This window comes from Sceloporus occidentalis, unplaced genomic scaffold, assembly GCF_023333645.1.
Source record: "Sceloporus occidentalis isolate IW3139 unplaced genomic scaffold, rSceOcc1.0.p SCAF_2, whole genome shotgun sequence".
In the NCBI taxonomy this organism is placed as follows: Eukaryota; Metazoa; Chordata; class Lepidosauria; order Squamata; family Phrynosomatidae; genus Sceloporus; species Sceloporus occidentalis.
This window is the reverse complement of record NW_028316982.1, coordinates 145,494,870-145,511,480: the sequence shown is the minus strand read 5'-3', so window position 1 is coordinate 145,511,480 and position 16,611 is coordinate 145,494,870. Positions and strand designations below refer to the sequence as shown.

Here is a 16,611-nt window from a genome sequence, read left to right as displayed (position 1 = left end):
TGGTTTCTACTGAGTTTTCCTTAACAATGTTTTTGTTAAAGCCTAGCTGTTTGCTAGATCAAGCACTCTAAAGAGTTGAAAGATTAACAATATAATATAATATATTACTGTGCAAACTAGTATTCCATGGATACTGTTGCTGTTATTATTGTAGGACTTTCTGGTGAACCTGCTCCAAATTCTATTCTCTATAAAAAAGCACTATTTTTGTTCCACGGGACAAATAAAAGTTATCGCCTACATTCATCACTTATCGTACCCAAAGCACGATGCCAAAGCATATTAGCATCAAACAAATATGTTAAAAGACAGTAAATATATATAATGGTGCAAAAGTAAAACTATTCTTACTCGGATTGCACCATTCTGTTTGGATCATCCTGTACTGCTCAGCAGCTTTAAAGAAAGAGAATTCTGAAACCATGTATTAGAAAAAAAGAAATCTAATCAAGAAGAAGGCTACAACTGGGAAGGGAAAGTATGAAATACCTGGACAAGATGCTAAAGCGTAAATATATTACTCTGAACACTAAAAGTGAGGTTCGTCCAAGCCATCATATTCCCCATCACCATGTATGGATATAATGGCTGGACAGTGAAGAAGGTTGGGAGAAAGAAAACAAACTCATGTGAGACATGGTGTTAGAGATACCATGGACAGTTCTAGGAGATCTAGAACAGATCAAACAGATCCTGTTGGAAGTCAGTTAAAAACAACACTCCATCCCCAGTAATAAGTGTGTTACACCTTTGTCTGAACAGCAGTAACAATTCTAGCCTCGTGGTATTATTTAGCATGCTAAAGTGATCCCAAGTTCAAATTCTGTTTCTCAGAAACTCAAACACAATAGAACTAGTTTTTATTCAGCTCCTATCAATATTCCAATAAACTTTGCCTACTTAACTATGACACACAGTTAACAATTTCTTTATGACTGCAGCTTTCAGAATGTTTACACATAGGCAGACACAAAATGTTTGTAGAGAACAAAAAGGGGAAGACTTCTTATTTTCACATGGACTTCCTGGAGGCATTTGGTTGGCTACTGACAGAAAGAGAATGCTGGGTCCCTGGGGTATTTCCCTGATCCAGGAGGGATCCAGCATTCTTTTACATTCTTAAAATTTCCACTGAATTTCTTCACTGAATGTTCTCTATGCGCACATATATAAATGCTGAAAGTGTACACGTTTGTATGTATGCGTAAATTCTATTTTTACTAATATTCTAATTTAGCACTGTCTGTGTCAAATCAATATACAAAGAAATCTTGTAGCACCTTTCAGATTGAAAGAAAGGCATTGGTAGCGTAAGTTTCCACAGACTTTAGTCTACTTCATCAACAAAAACGTATGCAACAAACTTCTTTTTCTGTCTCAAAAGTGCTACAGGATTCTTTTGTATACTGATCTAGACCAGTGGTCTCCAAACTGTGCTCTTTAAGGGATTTTGGACTTCAGCTCCCAGAATCTCAGACTATTGGCCAACATGGCTGAGGCTTCTGGGAGCTAACATCCAAAATCTCTTACAACAGTTTGGGGACCACTCATCTAGACTCACACAGCTATGTTTTCAAATTATGTTGGAGCAAGTTAAGGAAACTTTGTGGTAAAGAATAAAAACAAAGAAACAAGGCAATGCACAGATCTTTGAAGTTTACCAAGCCTTTTTTGTCTCCAAAGAGAACAAGCAGTCAATCTTTATGCATTCTGACAAACAGTAATAGGAGTAAACTGATACTTTCACACCTAACTTTTCTTTACTCAACCTGTTGCAATCTCCATCTTGAGAAGCAATCTAGTGGCACAGTAAATGGCATATCATCCATACATATTGGGACTTCTTGTTCGTCTATCCCTTAATTTTTCTACCATTTAACCTGATTAAGTTTTTTGGATAACACTGAGGCTTGAATTCTGTAGCAAAAATTTGGCCCAATAATCAAGATACTATTTGATTCTTGATTTTTGTATGAAAAAGAGTAACCACTCAATAAGTCAGTGTTCAACCCAAAATCTTTGTCACCTGTTTCTGGTTATATTTTCATGTAAACAATCATATACTTTTTTTAAAAAAGAGAAAGGGTTGCAGTTGGTTGGGGATAATTAAGCCTTGCTAAAGAGTAAAGAGTTTTGGTGCAGACTTGAAACTGAACTCCAATGAGGCTATATTTTTTATGGGGGTAAAAGGAAAGAGGAGATTTTGCTAGAGAGTCTGTAGTTACTGTTAGGTTTTGCATGTGCTTTGAGGACAGCTAGTAATGCTACTTTTAATATTCATTAAATGCAGTTCTATGACCTTCAAAAGTAGCTAATTATAATCATTATTAAAATAATTATAATTATTATAAACTTTTAAAAGTTGCTATTCTCTATTAATTAAAAAGTTACAAAATAGCTACTTTAAAAACACTGATATGTTCCAAACCCCTGGCTTATGATACAAAACATCATTAAGAAGTGAGGGTACACACCGAATGTAACTATGAAAGTTAAAAACAATTCCAAGTGTGCCTCAAAAGGAATAAACATTATTATTATTATTATTATTATTATTATTATATTTATTGGTATCCTGCTCTTTTCCCAGGACTTGAGACTCAGAGTGGGTTCACAGCATTAAAAACAGTACAACTGAAACATTTAAAAAACAAATATTTTACAATGGAGAAGCTTATCTCTTTTTCTTCATTTTGCTTCTTGTTTCTTATATGCTTTATGGTTATGACGAAACATTTAACAAATGTTATTAGTTAGATGTCATGGATGGAATAGTGAGAAGAACTGGAAAGATAATAGGATCGATTAAGTATTTAGTTAAGTATAATTTAAGCACAAGTAATAGTAACTAGGAAGTTACTATTACAGAATATAATATTTGGAGTATATACATGTTTTCTTGTTTGTTAGTGATGTATGTATGTTGCATATGTTTATTTTATGTTATATATGTTTATTTTAATAATAAAATTATTTTTAAAGGAATAAACATATCCCTTCTTACTTTACAATACTATAATTGTAGTTTAGCTTAGTTGTTGCAAAAAGAAATCAAATACAAGAAGCTCGTTATCTGTAACTATCAAGTAGCTTGTTGTTTACAACTAGTTTGTCATTAGTAACTAATAAGATCTGGATTTGAGTCATTGACAAATGCTATTCCCCTCTCATTCATTCCTGTATTTATTCTGTAGACTGGAGGAAAACAAATTAACATATTTTTGAATCCTCTCATCTTGGCTGCCTACATGATAGCCATTATGCAACAAAATATGATGTCCTGCAATGAGCCCACAAGTAAAAAATGTGGCCTGTGTGGAATGTTGCTCACTACATATATAGAAGGGATGGGGAAACCATGGCTCTTCAGATGTTGCTGGGCTACAACTTCCACCAATTCTTGACAAGTGGTTGCGCTGGAATATAGTCATCAGTCATCAGTCTAGCACAATAGCACTCAAGTCACACAATTTGTATTGTTTACAGACCTTGCTTGGTACCCTTTGATTCCATCTTGGCTACTCACACTCTACCTAGAATTTCAGATTCAATATCCACTCACACTGCCTTGCTAATACGAAGCAACACTCTCCTATGTTTTGTCAAAGTTCATCATTTTAGTGGCATCACCTGCAGAACTCCCCTCTCCCGTTACCTTAAATGAGTTAACAAAAATGGTAAAGCACCAATAAAAACTAAAAAAAGAACCAATATGACCCAAGAATGAGTAACAAACAAATGAGTTCCCAAGTTAAATTTCCACAAACCAGTCAAAATAATTGATCATTACCTACTGCCGTATTATTTCCTGAATATAAACTTTTACCTACTTTCTTTTTAATTCGAAAGCTCTATTTCTAACTTTTCTGGAGGACAGGATTCTGAACAGGGGTTTTACCAATAAATCCTAGTATACTGTGTACAGTATATTAAGCTTATTGCATTGCCCCTGGGGATGTGATGGGGCGGAATGAAAGAGGTGGGATGGGAATAGAAGGGGGCAAACGACGCATTTTACTGCACTCCGGAACAACGATATCGGAAGTTCTCATCCCATTCCCTATCCGTCCCAGAGGAGGCGATTTTTAGGAACACTTCTGAACATTTCCTGAAAATTGCCTCCTCTGGGATGGATCGGGAACAGAATGGGAACTTCTGGTGGCAGCAGCGGCGTTCCGGTGTGCAGAAAAATGCACCCCTTACCCCTTCCATTCCCATTCTGCTTCCCTTTTATTCCGCCCCCATCACGTCCCCGGGGGCAATGCAATAAGCTTATATGTCTTATCTAAACATCTGCCATTTCTCTTTGTTGGGCTTAACCTCTTCCCCTCCTCAAGAGACACTCTCTCTAACTAAGTCAGTATTGAGCAGCCACAGCCTAATCCACTTCCATACTTCTGTCCAGTTCTCTACTGTCCACTGGCACATCCTTCCATCCAACTCTTATCTGCCAAATGGAGACTATAATTATTGCTGGACTGGATCCATATACATCCTTTGTACAAGTCCAAGGAAAATTATTGGCACTTAATAAAATGTTGAGAACAGAAGTATTGGTATCTCTTCATAACTCAATAATTTTTATTTGGCATTTCAAGGAAAAAGAAAAAAAAGAAAATCGTACGCATATAATTTTCTTCATATATAAATACAAACACACACACACACACAACATACACAAAGAAAACAAAATACATACAAGATACACATTTTTTGGTTTATAACATTGTCCCTTCCTGCCTCCCAGCCTTTCCCCTTTTAAAAAGACTATTTAAAAGATAAAGGCATCTCCTCATACTTACTTGAAATCTTGAAACTTCAGTCTCTGGAAGGCTTCCCTCTTCTGCTTTTGAAGATACAGCTGTAACTGAGTCATGGGTAATATGGTGTGCTGATTTAGAACTAGGATGATTAGTATCTGCAGCTTGACTTGTAGGAGAAGTATTCTCTGAATATCTTGTACTCAATTTGTCGTCTGTACTTCTTAGGTCAATTGTGGATTGACTTTGCCCAACTTCTGGCTTAGAGAATGAATGGATCATGAACATAGTTTGAGCTCTCTTGGAGACTTCTATATCTCCATTATATTTTTGAGCATCATCCATCTAGACAGAAAGAGATGTTTGAAAGGCAAATGTTCAAAATTGGTTTCAACACAGATTACTTTTAATCATCCTCATTTTCTTCTCTAGGTGTTGCTAATCAACAGTGTTAATGCTTAAGATGACATAGTACTGGTCAGAATAAAAACAACTGAACAGACTGCATATGAACTAAATGATCAAATTCTTTAAAATCAGGATTTACAGTACTCTGAGGTAGTGATTCCAGAAAGGCACAGATCCAATTAGAAGCCTGAAAGAAAAAATCCTATACAAACTGCCTGCTATGCAACACAAATCCACGTGCCTAATCAAAAGAATCATCAAACTTTCTGTGTTATGTTCTGGGACCAAGACCAAGATTCAGGTTTTGAACCTGATCCATCAACCATATTGGGTATCTGCTCAAGACACATTAAATTTGTGTATTTTTTGCTGTAGAATGCACATTTATGAACTGATTTTAACCCAGCAATAGTTAGACTAATGATGACATCCTGAATATTATTATGTAAGTTTAGAACTGATTGGCAAACCTCAGATTATTTTAAAAGACAAAAATGCTATTTTTAAGTCCCTTTTGCACAGAACTGTGCAAAACAAATTAAAAGGGCTGCCATGTGCTACCACTAAATCTTGTGTTTAATTAAAAATAATAAGTGAAATCATCACTTACCATATTTATACAGTGGGCAACACTGTATAAATTCCCTCATGTTCTTACATAATGTTTTTATTCAAAGATATAGCTGTGTTAGTCTGTAGAATCAGTATGTAGAGAGATCTTGTAACACTTTGAGGCTAACTAAAAGAAAGAAGCTGGCAGAGGAAGCAGATGTAGGTCTATGAAAGCTGCCAACTTTTTCTTTCAATTAGACTCAAAGGTGCTACAAGATCTCTCTACATACTGATTCTACAGACTAACGTGGCTATATTTTTGAATTCTAGCACTATGGCAAGCACCAAATTTAGCTGGATGGAGTGAAAATCCATCAACCTTTTCAAGAAACTTGCCCAGGTACAGACCCACCAAATGCATCTGAGGAAGTAGACTTAAGTCTACAAAAGCTCATGCTGCCAACTTCTTTCTTTCAGTTAGTCTCAAAGGTGCTACAAGATCTCTCTACATACTAATATTTTTATTGTTGTACCTTTTGCAAATTTCTCTAAAAAGCAGGTAAGAATATTAAAATATATTACCTTGATAATGGAACAACTTAATCACTGCTGCTCATTATATAATGCCTTAAATATTTCTGCAGATAAAGGTGAAAACTCTTTTTACTTAATTAGCAAGTGTTACTCACACAAACTTTTAAGAAAATTATGAATGTTTTTACCGTAAATGATCTAGGAAGTGATGAGATTCCTCTCGAATGGAGACCAAAAGGCCTTGGTGTAACCACAGACGTTAGCCTGGCAGTATCAGTTTTCTGGTAACTTCTTGGGAGAGTAGCTGAAACCTGAGCTGACCCAGTTTGTGCATTTCCTGAATAGTAAGTCGACAAAGGAGGCTGGCTCTTTTCTTCTGTCATAGTCTTTGGTGGAATTTGCGTTTCAACGCCTGCATAACTCTCTGCTTTTTTATCAGCCTCCTTACTGTTTTCTTCACCCTTGGTCATGCTGTGTGGAGCATCATTTTCAACAATTTGTTCTTTTGAAGGCCTTGAAAGCATTTTCTCTTCACTAAATACATCATCAGTTGGTTCATACATCCTCCAGTGTTCTGCTTGCCTCTGACTGCTGCTATAGAGCCCTTCATCTCTGCTCTCCCTAGGGACCAAAGCAAAAAGCACTGTGACATCAATGACCTAAAGAACAGGTGGGCTTTCAGTCATCATTTTACTATTAGATGCATTTCAAAGTGAAGACAGAACAACTGAAAGATTTATGTCTATTACAGGGCTTAATCCAGGCACCACTAACAAAGTTTTCATTTCTCTCTTTCCCCTAAACAATACTATGTATAAATATCATTTTCAAGATGCTAAATGTTGTTGTGAATATCCCATCCCTTTTGCGCAAAGTTAAAAAAACACTTTCTAAGGGTGGATGCTTGATTTTAATTACTGTTCTTGAAACTGAGTTTCCATTACCATTAAATGAGGGTTTTAAAAAGAGGGAATGAGAGAGGGGAGCTAAAGCTTAAATGCAGAAAATATATATAGCAATACAGTTATCCAGTTTACTAGTATATGTAGTTACATATTATATACAGTAATCTTAGCTTTTATTTTTAAGAAAGGCTCATATTTGCTTCTGTTTCTCCTAGGAACCCAATAGGTTTAGAGTATTATGATGCCACTGCAGAAGCTTTATAATGGGCTTTTGCAAGACAAACAAGAGTTTTTGTTGTTGTTATTTTAACCAAGATAGCTAGGCAAGAAGATAAAATTCAACAAAAACAAACAAAATCCCCAAGACCTAATCCTTTTCAGCTAAAGGTTCTGAATCTAAAGCCACTAAAGCTTTTACTCAATGAATACTTACCTAGAAGGAAGTCATAATACATACAAACTATAGGTCTTACTTTGTAGTAAATAAGTTTAGGATCTAGCCATAAATTAAATGAACTTCTAATCATTTGAGTCTTGGTTGACAACTAAGTTAAAAATTAAATCAAGCTGAATCTTCCGTACACACTTGTTTTTAAAAGTTCTAAGGTCACTAACAAGCAAGGCAAAAACATTGTACTATTAGAAAATATAATAATTACTTAAGAATTCCATGCTCATGGGAAGAATAAAAAATAAGGGAGAAAACTGAAATGAAGTAGTTGCCTTTGAGCATTAAAATGGTATAGGCTTTCTCCTAAAGAACTACAGAAGAAGTCAATTAAAGGAGTTCAAAGTAAATGCGCCTAGGACAGAGCTCCTAGAAGTTCTAAACACTGTTCATTACCAACGTTACCTCTCTCTCTGCATTTCTCTCAATGATTTGCTGCGTCGTTCAGAACGTTCGGAAGTGCGCCGCTCGATTTCTTCTCTCTCCTCCTTTTTCTTCTGCAGATCAGACGTGTGACTTTTCCTCCTGCTTTTCCATTTTGCCAAATCCTAAAAATTAGTTGCAAAAAAATGAGTATTACATCTAGAGACTCTGGTAAGGGAGGTATGACTGAATGCTGAAGTATCTCATTACCCTCCCATGTCTGCTCATTCCGACTGGTGCCCTAATTCCACTTTGCATGCCTGGTTTTCTTGTGTTCTCAAGTATCTTTTTACAGAGCTGTGTCTAAAAGATCTGGATGGCAGTTGTCTTCAGTGGCCAGTTTTATGCAGTTTTATACGTAAAGTTAAAAGATATCACAAAGGGAAAGCAGTATGCTAATATTAAAAGTGAACCAGTCATAAAACAAAACTGGTACATATTTTATATTTAACTTGAGAGAACACAGGATAGTGGTTTTTTAAAAAGTGTTATCTTCAATATGGACCAATACTCTTGGGTGCTGTTTGAACAATGATATCCAAGCCAATACAGAGTTGAGGCATCTTGCCAATGATACCAAAATTTAAGAGGCATCAGGTTTTTGAAAACTCTCAAAGGAAGGAATATAACTCCCTATCCCTAAACCCATGAATAATAGCCTCTTCCTGGCTGTTCCCCAATCTGAGGGTGATTCACATAGGGTAAGAGTTTTGAAAAGTTACTTTTGGGGACTACAATTCCTTCAGACAGCATGGTCAATGGCTTATGGTGTTGACAAAGAGGAACAGAATGCCCCCCTTCATACTCTGAGCTAACACTATCTTTTCTCAAAACAGATTTTTGAAACCAGATAATGTGCTGCCCATATATATATTTAAACACACACACACACACTCCACAGACTGTTAAAAACAAAGTGCTATGTATATCCATGATTCTCTGGTAACACATCTGGATCTGTGGGGACTGAAGAATCATAGAATCTTAGCACTTAAAGGGATCGTGAGGGCCATTTCTAGTCCAATCTGTTAGAAATATACAAATAAAGCAGGAACACATTGCAGGAATACAAAATAACTGCAGGAATACAAAATTAAAGCACTCCTGACAGATGTCCATCTAATCTCTGTTTTAAGACCTCTAGAGACGGCAAGGCCTCCACCTCTTGTGCCAGTCATTTCTATTGTCAAACAGTTCTTACAGTAAATAACAGTAAATTCTACTGTTTAGGTGGAATCTCTGTTATTGTAATGTGAATCCACTGGTTCATAGTATAATGTCTGAAGCAGCAGAAAACAAGCTTGCTCCATCTTCTACATTAAAGACAGTTGTTATGTCATCTCTCAACCTTCTCCTCTCCAAGCTAAACATACCCAGTTCACTAGCCCAGATCAAAGACAGAGGTCCTAAGGACAGCATTTGGTCGAAAGCCTGGAAAAGTTACTCTGTTAGAAATACTACTCCCAAAATTCCACTGTCCATGTCAGTGGCGTTTCTAAGGTTGGTGTCACCAGGTGCAGTCAGTCATGGTGGGGGGCAGGACTTCCAGTACAAGACTTCCAGCACAAGCAGGAGCACATGCTACCAGACGGAATTCCCCCATGTGCTCCCTGGGAAGGGCTGGGGAAGAGCCCCAGGGACTCAGGAGGCAGGAAATGCCCTGCGCCTTCCATGAAAAGGCCAGGGAGGAGCCCCCGGGACCTGGGAAGCATGGGAAATGCCCTGCACCCCTTCCGGAAAGGCCAGGGAGGAGTCCCTGGGACCCAGGAAGGGCCAGGGACTGGCTAGGTGTCACTCCTCTATTCTGGAGTGTCACTCCCTTTCTGGGGTGTCACTCAGTGTGGTATGCACCCCTCGCACACAACTCATATCTCCTACTCAGACTATTATTATCCTTTACAAATACTTCCACATGCCATGGCTAACCAGGCTGTAAAAGACCAAAAGAACTCAAGGGTACACTGGGGAAAGGATTTGTAAGAAGGAATCAATGAAACAAAAATGTCATTATCTCTGTTTTTCTACCAAAGCTTCCCTGCAGACCTCTCCACTTTGACTTTATCGCGACCTTATGAATGAAAGACCTCCAAGTAACCTACAATTAACAGCTTTTCTCAAGTCTTGCAAACTCAGTACCCTGACTTCCTTGATTGAGTCTATCCACCTGCAATGGTGTTCTCCTCTTTTCCTTCTGTCTTCTACCTTGCCAAGCATTATTATCTTTTCTAGCAAGTCATGCCTTCTTATGATGTGGCAAAAGTAGGACAGCTTCAGTTTAGTCATCTTGGCTTCTAGGAAGAGTTCAGTCTTGATTGGCTCTAAGACCCATTTATTCATCTTTTTAGCAGACCATGGTATCCCATAGAACCCTTATCCAGCACCACATTTCAAATGGTCTAGATAAGATCCTGATTTTCTTCCTATCAGCTTTCTCCACTGTCCAGTCTTCACAACCATACACAGAAATGGAAAATACAATGGAAAGGACGATCATAATTTTAGTATTTAATTATGTATCTTTGTGTTTCAGGATCTTGTCTAGATCTTTCAGAGCTGCCCTTCCAAGTCTTAGTCTTTTTCTGATTTCTTGACTGAAGTCTCCATTCTGGTTAATGACTGACCCAAGGTATGGAAAATCTTGAACTATTTCAATATCTTCATTGTCCACTTTAAAATTATGTAAATCATCTGTAGTCATTTGTTTCTTTCACATTCAACTCTAAACCTGCCTTTGCCCTTTCTTCCCTGACTTTGTTCTGATATTTTTTCCAAATCTCTGCTATATTCTGCAATAGCATGGTGTCATCTGTATATCTTAAATTACTGATGTTTCTTTCTTCAATTTTCACACCTTCTTCCTCTGAATCTAATCTGGCTTTATGCATCTGTTCAGTGTAAAATTTAAACAGATAGGGCAAAAAATGCAGCCTTCCCTGACCCCCTTTCCAACTGGAAACCTTTCCATTTCTCCATATTCTGTTCTAATGGTAGCCTTTTGTCCTGAGTGTACATTAAGTATCAGAACAATCCAGTATAACTGTACACCCATTTCTTTAAGAGTGATCCATAATTTTTCTAGCTCTATGCAATCAAAGGCTTTGTTATAATCTATAAAGCACAAGCCCATTTTATTCTGAAAGTATTTGGTGCACTCCATTATCTAATATACTGTATTTTTGAAATGTGATCGTTTGTGCTTCTTCCCCTTCTGAACTCAGCTTGGACTTTAGGGAAAAGTCTTTACTGCAGAAATTTGAAAATTTGAATATCATTTTGTTTGCTTAGGAAATTAATACAAAGGTCCTGTGGTTACTGCAATCCCTGGTGTCCCCTTTCTTGGGGATGGGATGTATATTGAATGTTTACAATCTGTGGGTCACTGTTTTTCTCCCAATATTTGTTGACAGATTTTAGTTAGAATTTGCGTTTACTGTGTCTCTGTCATTTGAAAGAACTCTATTGGTATGCTGTATATTTCTGGTGATTTATTTCTCCAAATGCTCTGACTGCAGCTTTCACTTTCTAAAATTGTCAGTTCTTTTTCAAATGGTTCTTCCTTGAATAAATCTGTCATCTTTTCATCTTTTATAGTGTTCTTCCCTGTATTGTTTCCATCATCTTTTTATTTCTTCCTGTTCATGTAATAGTCATAGAGTGTCCCCCGTTCTTGGATTAAATTTCTCTTTGATTCATTGGATCTTGTGGAAGAAGTGTCTTGTTCTTCCTTTTTAGTTATCATCTTATATTTCTCTCCATTAATTATTATATAGGCAGCCTTCCATATTCATGGATTCTTCATCAACTGATTCAACCAACCATGGTTCAAAAATACACACACACACTCCAAAAAGCAAACCTTAATTTTGCTATTTTATGTTTTATATTACACCACTGTATATAACAGAACTTGAGTATCCATGGATTTTGGTATCCACAAGGGGTTCTGGAACCAAACCCCAGGAGATACGTAGGGCCCACTGTAGTAGTTCTCCTTGTCCCTGATACTGAATAGTACCCCGTCACTGAATAGTTGCATTCATACATTTATTCTGACTGTGTTTCTGTCACCTTTTACTTTTTCATTCTTGCCTGTCCTTAACTGCATGAAGAGTTTCATCTGTCTTCCACTGAGACTTCTCTTTCTTTTTGGCTTAAGATAGTGTCTTTTTACATTCCTCCTTGACAATGTCCCTGGCTTCAGTCCAGAGTTCTTCTGTCTCCTGGTGAATTAGGTTTAATATAGGCATCTCTTGCTCATTTGACAGTTAGGGGCCAGAGCATTGCCAAAAAGTGGAAATGGTTTAAATGCAGCACCATTGTGCCACTGGTCCCTAACCTGCTGAATAAGCAGGGAGCGCCTGTAATAACAAAAGCACTATTCCTCCTTCGCCACAATTCTTACCTGAGACTGTTGGGAAAGCAGGGAGGGAGGAAAACTGTCGGAGCCCAAGTTTTAAATTCTGGTTCAAAGAATTTAGTAGAGGAATGAAGAGAGACAAGAGGGACAGATTACTACTTTGCCACCTAACGCCAAGTCAGAAAAGGGAAATAATGAAGCAAGGACTTGGGGGTTTCTACTGTATTATTTCCATTCAGATGGTAAGATACTGCATTTAGGACTAGACAATATATTTGATTTTCTGTACAGGACTTGTTTTAATTTGATTTCCAATTTTCTGTTTGGGACTTGTTTTAATTTTATAAACAACAACCATGTAAAGTGAATTTGCTCATTTGGACTGGGACCACAACCATATAGGGTGGGATTTAACCTTTCCTTTTGAATTCATTTACCTGTACCACCAGCAATTACTATTATCATTATTATTATTAAGCTTTATTTATAAAGTGCTGTAAATTTACACAGTGCCGTACTCATACAATCAATTAAAATAGATAAAATAAACCTGCCTATGGCGTACATTCTACAAAAATAATTAAGTATAATAATATTAGTACATGTTAACATTCAATAAAATAAGACAGACAACAATAACAATCATGTAATGTCTGGGAATGCTTCCCTGAACAGTATTGTCTTTAACTCAGTTTTGAACCTGGTTAAAGAGGTGATGAACTGTGCTCGTGGGGGTAGGACAAGGGTCTAATAGAATGAAACACAAATGAAGAGAAATGGTAGCTAGGGGGAAAAGATAGAACTTGAAACTGGCAGGAATTAGACCGTAAGATGCCAACCCCCTCCTCCTCTACCCTCAGAGCAGCTTGTGTGGGTGAAAGAAAGTCCACCAAAAGAAAGGGAAGCAGAGGTAGAAGTATTGCGGTCCAGAAGCTAGGTTTCAGTAACAGTGAGGAGATTAAATGCTTTAGAGAGAAAAAGGTCATGAATTGCTGCTGCTTTAGGGGCTGCAGAGCAACGATTCCAGTGAGAACAGAGGAATGGAAACTGAGAGAGAGGAAGAGGCCAGATGGGCATCAAGTTAGGAGAGATGCATGGGGCCTTGAAAAGGAATGGATTCACGACCCAATGATCAGCAGCAAAAAAGTGACAATAACAAAAACAGAAAAATAATGGCCAACAGCGTCCAGTAACATTGCTTGTCATCGGAAGAAACCAAGAACCTGATGGATAAAATCGTCAAATGAGAAATGAACTCGTAGGAAGTTACACTGATTAATTCCAGTTTTCAGTGGGGGAGCTAACCTTTGAGTAACTCCAAAAGCTAGAAAGTTGCAGTCAATAAATTCCTGAAATGAATTACAGTTTAATTAGAATTGAAGACCAGATGACGGGGGCTTTCAAGCCTCCAGAGCTCCTCCTCCACTGCCGGTGTGTCTGCGTGGGGGAGGCAGCTTTCAAGCCTATTGCTCTTTACTTTCCCAAGGTGCAATTTTCTGTAATGGCCATGATATGGAGACAATTAAAGGGGGTGGGGTGGGGAGCAAAAAACATGGTTTGGGAGGAACAGCTAACCTCTATACTCATAAACACTGATTACAATCACACTTTTCACTTTTTCGTCAACAATCTAGCCCAGTGAAAGACCTTAAAACAGAAGTTAGTTCATTAATATCTCAGCTTTCTCCCAAAATAGGATTCAACATGACTTACAACCATTTAAAGTAAAGTTCAATTTTAAAATGTTAATACAAAACTTTTAAAAAATCAAACCACATTTCAGTTTAAGAAACACATGTTAAAAAGAGTTTTAAAACAAATTTAAAATTTAATAAAATGAAGATACAACACATTTCATTAAAATCTCCATTTGCTGCAACAATTTAAGAGCCAAAGACATGCCTAAATAAAAAGGTCTTTGTTTGCTAATGGAAGGACAGTAGTAAGGAGACCACCCAACCTCCTGTAGAAGAGAGTTTCACAAATGTTTATGGACTTCTCTATCTTTTGTTTTGCTATGATGTGTGGGAGGCAGTAGCTCAGAGGTTCAGACACTGACTCTGTTGACTGCAAGATCGGAAGTTCAAGACTCGAGTGCCACACAGTTAGCCCTGGTTAGTACTTGGATTCATGACCACCAAGAAATTTCAGGTTTGTTCTTGTCGTATGTCTTCAAATCATTTCTGACTTAAGGTGATCCTAAAGCAAGCCTAGCAGAGATTTTCTTGTCAGAATTTTTTTCAAAGAGGGTTTGCCCTTGCCTTCCTGAGACTGGAAGAGTATGACTTCCCCAAGGTCACTTAGTGGGTTTCCATAGTCAAACAGATATTCAAACCCTGGTCTCTCATGCTGGCTCTCAATACCAGGTGCTGTAGACTACATTTCAGAGAAAGGCAACAGCAAAACACCTTTGCATATTCCTTGTCTATGAAAAACATATGAAATACATGGGATTGCCATTAGTCAACATGTGACCTGAAAGGGGGGGGGGATACCCACACACACCATTTGTAGCTTGCCCAGAAGAGGCAAGCCTCCAGTCTACTTACATCTTGCCACTGTTCATCTTGTTCTTGTAGCTGAGTCCTTATTCTCTGCAGTTCTTCATAACGTAGTTGGCGGATAGTCTGCAGCTCATCTGCGCTGACATCATTCAAGGACTTACTCCTGAGGGTAGACATATTGTTATATGAAAGATTCAAATTTTCTTTAATGGAAAGAACAACTCTTTGGAAAGGGAGCTGAACTAAGTAGTAAGGAATAATAGAGCAACATTAAAGATGGGAGTTGGGACACTGTCGGTGCTCTGGTGTTTATACTCAAATGCCATCCATAACCTCAAAGGATTATAGACAGAATATATTTATTTTCACAAGAAGACTATTAAAGTGTCTCTGACATGATTTGGAAGGTCTCATTCCCATATCTGAGGTCAAGAAATTGTGATCATGGAAGAAAGCAAAGGTCAGTTTCCTGTAACACACTTCCTTGAGAGTTGAAAGGTTCTCTCTGCAACTAGAGATTAATAGTGCTGCCTAGGCATAAACCTGGCTCTATTTTAAGCAAGAAGTGGATTTCAGTTTGGAAGGCTTTCAAATTAAAGAAATATGCATACCACATTTTGAAAGTACTAGAGTGATACAAAACAGTTGAGACTGAATTTTATAATTATCTGTAAATTTCTAAAGTGGTCATTTCCTGTTATTCCAAAACAACTTTCCCACAAGATTTCTATCTCAATCCTTTTTTCTACAGAATACTTAAGCAGATGAGGCCGGACCTTAAAACCTAATAACAATTAATGAGGACAAAGGCTAAAAAGTTGATGACTGCATTCATATTAATGCTTACTGGGAAGAAGGTCTCATTAAACTAAGTGGGATTTACTACTCTGTAAACATACTTAGTACCATATTGTGTATGATAGAACAGACACTCTCCCCCACTTATTTTCATGCAGGTGCTATGGCTATCATGCAGTTGCTATGGCTAACGTGGAGAGAGAGAGAAACTTAAGGAGGTTTAACACATTTGTTTTGTGTGTGTGAGAGAGTGAGTATTTAATAATTTTTTAAAGTTTTTTTTTTAAAAAAAAGAAACCAACTGAGCAATGTATGACATAAAATAAAATCCTTCTTTGGGAAGTCAATTAATAACTTGGATACATTAACCTTAATCTTTACCATTATCTTTAACCCACTTTAAGAAATTATCTACAATAAGCTTCAATAGTACTCTTGCTTATTTTGGCAGCATATAACCAGTTATTATGGAGTTATCTGAATACTTATCACAAATCTGGTCCATTTCCAAAATGTATTAGCCAAAAAAAAAAAAAAGCCACAAACACATTAGACAAGATTGAGGGAAAGTTATAAAATGTCCATGCATTTTCTAGTCTACAGTACAGCATTCCACACCCTAGTGACAATTCCGTGCATACAATAAGATAGCATTATCTAAAGTAAATGTCAAAGCCCTCCATCAACCAGCATTTCAATAGTAACCATGCTCCATATTTTCCACTATTTTAGATTCAGAGAATCTGCTCACATATTGTTTCACAGGTGAACTGTGTACATCTTTTATGCAGCAGTTGCAAAGTGTTATTGCCAGAAATCTAACTCCAAATTCTTCCCTGTGAGACTTAGTAAAACTTCCCATGTCTTGACATCACAACAGTAAATGTTTCCCTCTTATTGCTGTTGCCATCAGCCAGTGATA

The 16,611-nt window shown here is 37.3% G+C and overlaps 1 protein-coding gene across 2 annotated transcripts in view; it reads right to left on the bottom strand.

Moving 5' to 3' along the window:
* LMO7 (LIM domain 7) overlaps positions 1 to 16,611 on the bottom strand; it is a 183,306-nt gene that overhangs the window by 42,197 nt on the left and 124,498 nt on the right. For both annotated transcript variants that reach the window (XM_089511135.1, XM_089511136.1), the window contains 4 exons: positions 14,937 to 15,054; positions 8,013 to 8,155; positions 6,443 to 6,875; positions 4,803 to 5,105 (listed from right to left, as the gene is read on the bottom strand). In XM_089511135.1, the coding sequence (XP_089367261.1) occupies positions 4,803 to 5,105; positions 6,443 to 6,875; positions 8,013 to 8,155; positions 14,937 to 15,054 (997 nt within the window). The remainder of the gene's footprint in view (positions 1 to 4,802; positions 5,106 to 6,442; positions 6,876 to 8,012; positions 8,156 to 14,936; positions 15,055 to 16,611) is intronic.